General features: G+C 39.5%; 1 protein-coding gene and 1 long non-coding RNA gene across 2 annotated transcripts in view; one reads left to right on the plus strand and one right to left on the minus strand.

Moving 5' to 3' along the window:
* Window positions 1-3,815, minus strand: part of LOC127490203 (cationic amino acid transporter 3-like) — a 29,056-nt gene extending 25,241 nt beyond the window's left edge. The window contains exons 1-3 of the mRNA XM_070047155.2: window positions 3,400-3,815; window positions 3,032-3,257; window positions 955-1,059 (exon numbers count right to left, since the gene is read on the minus strand). Coding sequence (XP_069903256.2) covers window positions 3,047-3,257; window positions 3,400-3,815 — 627 coding nt within the window. The 3' untranslated portion in view covers window positions 955-1,059; window positions 3,032-3,046. The remainder of the gene's footprint in view (window positions 1-954; window positions 1,060-3,031; window positions 3,258-3,399) is intronic.
* Window positions 3,816-4,371: 556 nt separating this feature from the next.
* Window positions 4,372-4,661, plus strand: LOC149124854 (uncharacterized). Its single transcript, XR_016211620.1, has 2 exons — window positions 4,372-4,509; window positions 4,587-4,661. It is a non-coding gene; the product is annotated as an uncharacterized LOC149124854 (long non-coding RNA).
* The last annotated feature ends 5,365 nt before the right edge of the window (window positions 4,662-10,026 follow it).

Below are 10,026 nucleotides of genomic sequence, written 5' to 3' on the forward strand. Positions count from 1 at the left end.
TTCAGGGTTCACAAACCGGTTCTTGAGAGGACAAGATTCTTAGCAGGACTCACACAGGTCTCTGGGAGGAGGAGAGACTGGGTGGACTCCTAGCTTGGTATCATTAACCCTGGACCACAGCTTGTATGTTGTGGAACTGAGTCGCAGGCCTGTTTCACGGCCAGAGCCAAGACTGAAGTCTGAAGGCCTGCTTCAAGTGGCAATGGACCGGTGTGCCTTCTGCTAGTTTCCTGGGTGGACAGGACTATTACTGAACCACAGATAAGCAGCCTAGAGCCAGATCACAGGATCTCAAAACTCCCATAAAGGCACTTTTGTTCATAGAGGACTGCCTAATTATCACTTCTGTGAAAGGATACTGGTAGGGAACCTCCTATTGCATTGATTTGCTAAGGTGCCTCCCAAAGGAATTTTAGATTACCATTAACCTATTCTCCATGTTTAGTGGAGAATATGTTAGCATATCCTATCAATTTTCTATGAAAAAAATATTCTATATGGAGCACATGGTTTGCAACCTCTTTTCAGTCATATAAAAATAAACCAAAAGCGGTAGGTGCTGTGGCTTAGTAGGCTAAGCCTCCACCTGCGGTGCCTGCTCCAGCCACTGCAGCCACTTGGGTATGACCCAGTGGATGGAAGACCTTTCTTTCTATCTCTCCCTCTCTCCATCTGTAACTCTACCTCTCAAATAATTTTAAAAAAAAACTTAAAAAAAACAAGAATTATTATAGAATGTTTAATGACTGAGCAATCTTGTACCTGGATATATCAAAACACCCCTATTATTTTGCAATGCAGTTGCTTGTGCTTTTGTTACTTTTTCTTCTTAAGCTCTATAAAACTGCTATAGCTAATTTCCTTGGTTTATCAATTATCTATTATTATATAACACATTAAACACAAACTTAACAGCTTAAAATAATACCCAGGTATTTATCTCACAGTACTCACGCGTCAGGATGGGCATAGCTTAGTGAGGTTCTCCAGTCAGGATTCCAATAGACTGACATCAAGCTGCACCCCTCTGAACTCAAGTTCTCTTCCAAGGTTGCACAGCTGTTGGCAGAATTCACTTCCTTGTCATGGTAGTACAGAGATCTTCATTATCTCACTGCATATCACTAAGGTGCACTCAGCTCCTAGAGACATCTGGCAGCTGTCACATGGTTCTCTCAAAGGCCTTCTCACATACTCCAGTTTACTCTCCCCAGGCCAGTGGGAGACCCTCACCATGCAGCCTGCCAGAGTGTAGTCTTAAATAATTGTGATCATTCCACAAAGCCTGCCATGTAACTGAGCCTAATCATGGGAATGGCATCTTAACACCTTTTTCAAATTTTAGCATCAGAAAGCACGTCACAGATTTTCCCTAAACTTCTAAGGGGGAGGATTTCACAAGGGTGTGACTTAAGGTGTTACCTTAAGGTAAAACTCCCACATTTAAGTTCCAAATATACCTGAATGTACAGAACTGTATACAACCTTATCAATTCACTGATTTCAATGTCACAGATTTAGGAATACACTCAAGGCTATCAAAAATGATAATAAAAGACAGACATGATTATTGCCTATAAAATTTATAATTTAATTTTCATTTATATGCCTCATGGTGTGTGAAAACATGGGCTAGTACTTATAAGGTAAGTGAAGTTGTAAAGAGAGTGACAATCAACTACTGGAAATTTAAGTGTGAGACATCTACAGCTCATTAATTTTAAATTCATTAATAAATACTCAAAAGTTCCATAACCATAGAATTGCTTGAAGCTAGTACTCTAATGTTTTAATTGCTTTCTATCAGAAAAAAAAGAAACATAAACTCCAGGTGGAATAAATTTGTGTAAGTAATTTAAATAAAGTGATTAAATAAGATAAACATAATATTTTATCAATAAATTACCTATTTCCATGCCTAAGCTCACCTAATGAGCTTTGTAAGGCTCCTGACAACAAATCTACTAAGTTGCTGAATAAAGAACATATCTTACGTTCATTTGTGTTGGGTTACCCTTATTTTACATTTTAAAATATTCTACGAGGGCTGGTGCTATGGCATAGCGCAGAAAGCCGATGCCTGCTGTGCCGGCACCTCATATGGGCACTGGTTGGAGACCTGGCTGCTCCACTTCCGATCCAGCTCTCTGCTATAAGCAGTGGAGAATGGTTCAAGTTCTTGGGCCCCTGCACCCGCATGGAAGGCCCAAAAGAAGCTCCTGGCCACAGAAGCCATCTGCATAGTGAACCAGCAAGTGGAAGATCTCTCTTTCTCTCTCTGCCTCTGTCTTTCTATATTTAAAAAATGCTATGTGCATGACTTTTCTTAATTACCATTAGTATCCGCGGAAATGGATCATGAACGTAGAAAAGTATATTTTACTCTTGAAAACAAGAATATCAAAATGGCACTATGATGAAATCCATTTGGTGTTCTTAAACTCCTTGTTTAGAGTCATTTTAACTCCACAGTTCCTCCTGTGACTGAGACTTCTGCTATGAGTTCAGAGGTCAGCTTCTCCCACTGCCCCTCAGGGCTCACAAATATGATTCCAAAAAGTAGTCCCCAGCAAAACTACCCAACCTGTGGCAACATGGATGAAATAAATAATAACAACTTTAAGTACCAACCTAGGTAACTACAGTTATCACTGTGGGATAAAATCATAGAAAATTTTATTTTCTGTGCTTTTCTATACTTACTGTACATGTTACTCCAAACTATGAGCATACTTATAATTGTAAGGAAAAAGATCTTTCTTAGAAAAATCCTACAAATAAGGGAAACAATGAGTATATAACCATGAAAAATACAAGAAAATTATACAGTATATAGTATGTTTAACACAATATGTGACTTATAACCCAGCTAAAAGACACCTTTAAGTATTTATGTGATTATCCTATGGACAAGGAAATATATTTGTTATTACTTCTAGATCTTTCTAGAAGACACCCTTAGCTCCAAAAATGTGGGATTTACTCAGTAGACTTTAATTAAAACATGAGGAAGCCTAATTCAAATACTCACTGCTTGTTTGAAAAATTAAAGATGCGGGGGAAGCCCGCGGGTCCAGCGGCGGCACCGGGGCTCCAGCCCGCGCGTCCCTGAGGTGGCCGCCCCTGGGGCCCTTTCCGCGTTACCCGTGGTGGCGATGCAGTCAAAGCCGATGAAGGCAAAGAAACACGTGGCCGTCCCCCGGAGAATCCCGTCGAAGCCGAAAGGCACGAAGCCCCCGGCGCCCAGAGGGCCCAGGCTGTGGAGACAGGGGGGGAGGGGGAGGGGTGTTCTTCAGCCAGAGCCACGGGGACGCGGCCACAGCCGCAGGTCCTGGCTCCCTGTGGCCCAGGAGGGCCGCTGCTAATGTGGTCAGCTCCGCCCGCCCCTGCTCCGCTAACCTGGAGCTGTTGTGGCCGGAGCTGTTGAGGGCCATGGCCACGGCGCGGCTGTAGTCCCGCTCCGTGAGCCTCCAGTTGTGCAGCTCCCCCTTGATGAAGCCGGAGACGGTGACGCCGCCCAGCACCAGAACGTTCACGCCGGTGAACGCCTTGGTGACCAGGGCCGACTCGCGAGCGCCCAGAGCCAGCAGTCCTGCAGAGACGCTGGAAAACAGTGACCCCAGGGACAAGGCGGCCGCGCGGGCTGGCCGGGACTGCTTCGCAGATAAACAGAGAGACAGAGAGAGAGGTCTTCCTTTCCGTTGGTTCACCTCCCAAATGGCCGCTATGTCCGGCGCTGCGCCAATCTGAAGCCGGGGGCCAGGTGCTTCCTCCTGGTCTCCCATGCGAGTGCAGGGCCCAAGCACCTGGGCCATCCCCCACTGCCTTCCCAGGCCACAGCAAAGAGCTGGACTGGAAGAGGAGCAACCGGATTAGAACCCAGCGCCCATATGAGATGCTGGCACCGCAGGCGGAGGATTAACCAAGAGAGCCACAGCGCCGGCCCCTACCGTATTATTCTTATAATCTGGCCAGATAAGAAATAGGATCTGCTCTCCAAACTAAACTGTGAACGAGTACTGAAAGTCACACCACTCTTCATTAACATGTTCATCGGCCATGTGCTGATCAAACAAATATTAAGTTTTGTTGGCTTTCTCTTCCTTAAAATGAGACCATGCTAAGTGGATTAAATAAATTAAAATATGCTGGTGCTGAGAATCATGCCAGGCTCACTGAGGCCACTAAAGAAAATAAGAATCGCCTGAAGTCCTGATGGTTAACACTCCCAGGCCTCCTCACTGAGGGTCAGCACCTGGGAGCTTTGGGTATAGAATCTCCAAGCCTCACCTGCTGAATCCGAGGCACTGCCGGAGGGAGGTGTTCCTGCCATGTGAGTTTAGAAACAACTGCTCCAGTCCTCATCTCTGGAGCAGAACACGGGACCGGGTCGAAGTACAAAGATGTCCGGCTCAGAGGACTTCCTTCAAGGCAAATATAACAAGACATCACAGAGGAAAAGAACCGTATCCACTGATGAACAGCTTGAAGACTTGAACATCTTGTTCAGTAAGAACCCGTACCTGGACCGTGACCTTCAGGTAGAAGTAGCCTCCAAAATGAACATAGACCCCACGGTGGTGCAGGTCTGGTTCAAGAACCACAGAGCAAAACTCAAGAGAGCAAAATCCACTCAAGTTCCACCCCCGCAGGAAGCTCAGCACCAGACACCCCTGGAGGACCCAGTCACAAAGCAGACAGAACCAGAACGATTTCCAGACACAGAAATAACTTCCAGCCATAAAGAACAAACAACGATATGGTGGCTGGGTTTCAAAAACATCCCAGGGCCGGTGCTGGGGCTCAGTGTGTTAAAGCCCTGACTTGCTCCAGTTCGAGTCCTGGCTGCTCCACTTCCATCCAACTCCCTGCTAATACACCTGGGAAGGCAGCAGAGGACGGCCCAAGTCCTGAGGCCCCACATCCATGTGGAGGCCTGGAGGGGGCACCTGATTCCTGGCTTCAGCCTGGCCCAGTCCCGGTCATTGTGTCCAATTGGGAAGTAGACCAGCAGATGGAAGACTCTCTCTCCTTTTCTCTTTCAAATAAATAAAATGAAGCTTTAAAAAAAGAAAAAAGAAAAATTAAAGATGCGAAGGAGAATGTATAAAAGAGATTCATAGATTGAAATCCTGCTTAAAGGAGATGAGCAGCTTTGAATATCTACATATTCAAAGAAATGCAATGTTATCTACTCCTTGCCTAAAAATAAATCTAGGTCTTTACGTTGTTCAAGGATGCCCTATTAGATTTCAATGGCACTCAATCCATAGGTTAAAAAATTTAAAACTCTAAAGAACAACTGGAAATGCTTACAGTGAAAAGGCAAGGGCCTCCATTAGTCACCAGATATACCACAGAGTATTCCCAACAAACATCTTTGCTATATATTTCTTATGTAAGCATTTTTACTGGCACAGCACACATATAATATTACAACTGATAACAGCTATGAAGAGCAAAGTCACAGAGAATTAGCAGATACTAAAGAGCAAGAGAAGGTCAAATGCATCCTTGGCTTGCTGATTTCACCATCATCAGGGACCACAATCACAACGCTAACCTACAAGCAAAGGAAGAAAGTCGGTGATTCTGCTGATATAAGACACCATTTCATTTTAAATACGATAGATTTAAAACCAAATTATTTAAAAGAGTCCCTGGAACTTTCAGTTGACACAAGAGAAAACGTATCCTCTTGGAATCGCATTCTGAAGGGCCCTTCATCCCAAACACAGCCCATCAACAGAAGCCAACCCACTGCGGGGTGCCTGGGCTCACCAGCTATAATCACACAGCTTAATTTCAGCTCTTGATGCATAGTTTATTAAGGCTTCTGATCAAAATTTGAAATAATTGAGTCGAATAAAAATATATTCGGATACTGGCAATTTATTCTTGGGGAATAATGACTGGAGAAGCAGAGAGAGAAAGGAAAAGAGAAGAGAGAATGAAAGTTCTTAGAAGAAAAACATAAAAATCAGCAAAGGAAGGAGAGGGAAAATAAAAATGCATTCTTATAAGAATCAGATAACAAAAAACTTTGAAAATGAAAACTATTGTATTCATTCTTTTTCTGTACATTGTTAAAGTATTTTAATGGATTAAAATTTATTTTGCATTATGATAATGAGGATACTGATGATGACATCCTTCTTGGTCATTTAATAAAACAAAGTATGATAAATGATCTCATCTATAAAGTCTATATAAAATAAGAGAAATATTCAAAAAGTTCATGGGAACTACATACTTATGAAGAGTATGCATGGATTTCAAAATGTTTTACATGGATTTCAACATGCTTTACATTTAATACATTTTAATTTCATTTCTTCAAAAAGTGTTAAAAGTCAGCTTGTATTAAGAAAAGAAGTATGAAGGCTGTGATGCAGAACTTCCCAGATTCCTTAACATATCAAATGCACTCCTTAAGCTGAATCTCTGGATCATCATAGGAAATAGATAGCTGAGAATGAATACATGCCTTCTTTTGTAAGAGGGACACTTCTTAGTAGACATATTTTTAAAATGTGTGTAGTGAATTTAATATAAAATGCATTCTCATATAAACATGCATATTGAAAGCACATTTTGTCAATTATAATAAAAGAATTCACATTATTTCTTCTATAATAAATACTACTGTAGGGCTATTTCTCCCATTTTGAAAATTAAAATCTAGCACTGCACCTGGTGATTTTATGCTGTACCCGATGTTAGTAGTATAGTAGAAGAACTAGATTTAAACAAGCATCAATTATTCCATAAGCTGTACTTTGGAAATTTATATTCATTAAATAAAAGTTAAAAAAAAAAAGTACCTGCGGACATTCTCAGAATCAGGCCAAATAATGATATGACTTATGCATGACTTCTATAGGGCAATTTCAGTTCCATATATTATGAATGTAATCTCCCAGGGTGTAAACACTATTCCTCACTTTAGTTCAGCTTTATGCACTTACTTAATCTACAGGACAGAATTTACTTATCTTTTGGTCAACTCAATATGTCTTGACTTCAGTATTAAATACATAGCATGAAATGAGAGTACTGAATGCTGCTTTATAATTTTACAACCATTATTAGGACTAGCTTCTTGGGCTAATCCAAACAAATTACTGCGCTGTGTGCTGTAGTTTACCTACTCTTAAGTGCCACGACCTGTCTGCAGATTTCAATGTAATTTCCACCAAATTTTGTTCCAATAATGCCGTTCTACAGCTGAGACTACAATCCATTATTTATAATAATCAAATGCCAATTTGCCTAAAGTCATGCAAACAGTTATTTTGTAATTCGGGTACTATTTTAACCAAGAGATAAAGATACATGTTTAGGCAGAAATGAAATAATAAAAAACCTGAGACTGTGAATATGACAAGTTAAATGTCACAGAAACAGTCATATTTATGAAAGTCACCATTTTAAGTAGTTGGCAAGTATCATAAAAATACATGTGATGTACAGCAGAGTTTTTAAACCAGTGCACTGAAGCTTTTGGAGATGCCACAAGAAATCTTGTACTAAAGGCGTGACCAGTTCAAATAATCCAACTATCAGGGGAAACACTGTGGTGACTGAGCCACTGTCATCCACATGTGAGACCCAGAAAAAGCTCCAGGCACCTGGATTTAGTCTGGTCCAGCCCTGGACAAGGCAGCCTTTGGGGAGTGACTCAGCAGATGGAAGATCTCTCATTATGTCTCATCCTCTAACTCTACCTTTTAAATAAATAAATAAATAAACCTTTTACAAAATAATCCAATGGTCATCATTTGCAGTGCTATCGTTCTGTAACTCTCCACCTTTGAATACATTTACATTTGCCTTGCAAATCATACTGTCAATCTCAACTGCTAATGGTAAAGATGTGCATGTGTCTCCCACCCCAAGAAATAAGGATCTCTTTACACTTCTGATAGATCTATTCCCAAAATAGCCTTAAGTGTGTTCAATGAATAAAACAAAAGAGACTGCCTTCTTGTTATTCCAGCATTTTTAGCTCAAAGCCAGAGGTCAGCAAAATTAAGACAAAGATAAAGAGGAATAGCAAACCATTTGACCTATGGGTAAAGATACATCACAGAATAATTAGTGTGAGTTTTTTCTCCTCCTACACACATTTTTTCATGATTTTTAAGTTCTTTTATTTACTCTTCTCTATCACTTCTCAGCCTTTTGGCTAAGATCAAGTGTATTTAGACTTTGCATTTTTCTTTAAAATAATATGGAATAATAATTTCATTTACCTTGGTGTTATTGATGCATATATATCTAAAACACAAATACAATTATTCCTAAACTAAGTAGATTACAAAATATTAAATCAGATTAAACAGTGATTTCAAAAATGAAAATTTTCAGAAATTACTGATTAATTCATATTTTGTGACTATTATTATAACAGGAAAATTAGATGTGAGACTACATATACTGAAATTTAAAAATAACATTACTACCATAATATAAGGCCACAAACAGATTTCATTCATTAAAGATCTCAAGACAATAAAAATAAAGGTGGAAGCATCATAATTCAGAATTTCAGTGCATACTACAGATCAGTTATTCAGAACAGTCTGGTACTGACATGTGGAACAATGGAAAAAATTAGAACCCCAGAAATTAATCCACACATACACAACCAACTAATCTTTGACAAATGGGCTAAAATCACTCCCTGAAGAAAGCATATGGTGTTGGGAGAATCAGATTTTTCCATACAAAAGTATGAAACTAAATCCCTACCTTACACGCTATACAAAATCAACTGACAATTGATCAGTGATCTAAACCTTAGAACCATCAAATTACTAGAGGCAAACAGAGAGGAAACACTTCAAGACAGTGGCGTAGGCAAAGACTTCTTGGATAAGAAACCAGCTTCACAGGCAATAAAAGCAAAAATAGACAAATGGGATTGCATCAAGCTAAGAGGCGTCTACATGACAAAGGAAACACTCCACAGTGAAGAGGCAACTTATGGAATGGCAGAAAATATTTGCAAACTATACATCTGATAAAGGACTAATATCCAGTATCAACAATAACAAAACAAACAATTCAGTTAAGAAATGAGCTAAGAATATGAACAGACAGAAATGATGAAATACAAATAACCAACAAACACATGAAAATATGCTCAGGATCACTAGCCATCAGGGAAATGCAAATCAAAACCACAATGAGGTTTCACCTCACCCCAGCTGGAATGACTATCATACAAAAAAAAAAATAACAAATACTGGTGAGGATATATGAAAAAGGTACCCTAATACACTGTTGGAGGGAATCAAAGGAAATGAAATCAGCATATGAAAGAGCTGTCTATACCTCTATGTTTATAGCAGCAGCTGATTACTGAATAACAAAAATGTGGTATATATACACGATGGAATACTACTCAGTCATAAAAAAGAATGAAATCCTGTCTTTTGTAAAAGAAAATGATTGCAACTGGAAGCCAAATGCTTAGTGAAATAAGCCCATCCCCAAAAGAAAAATATATATTTTCCCTGACTTATGGTTACTGATACACAGAATACAAAAGAAGTGATGTATATAGCAAAAGTGACATTTTGAGATTTGATTATTGATTATAGTGCCTGTCTATACTATTTGAATAACAGTGGTTTCTCTATTTACTGTTTGTTAAATTTTTTATTTAGTGTAGTAGTAAACTTGTAATTATAAAGTAAACTGAAGTAAATCATTGTCAGTATGGAGATATCTTAGAATCCTCATGTGAATGGAAGGGGAGAGGGAGTGGGAAAGGGGAGGGTTGCGGGTGGGAGGGACGTTATCGTGGGGAAGCCATTGTAATCCATAAGCTGTACTTTGGAAATTTATATTCATTAAATAAAAGTTAAAAAAAAACTTAAAAAATAAATAAAATAAGATAAAGAAGGGAAAAAAAGAAAAAAATAGAAACATGTAGAGGAAAAGCAACATGCTTTTGGGTGGAAAGAAAATAATGAATTTATATGCAGATACATTATATGCGGATACAATGAGTGTTTT

The sequence above is a fragment of the Oryctolagus cuniculus genome, chromosome 8, assembly GCF_051225735.1.
Source record: "Oryctolagus cuniculus isolate XC-2025 breed Fujian yellow rabbit chromosome 8, ASM5122573v1, whole genome shotgun sequence".
NCBI lineage: Eukaryota > Metazoa > Chordata > Mammalia > Lagomorpha > Leporidae > Oryctolagus > Oryctolagus cuniculus.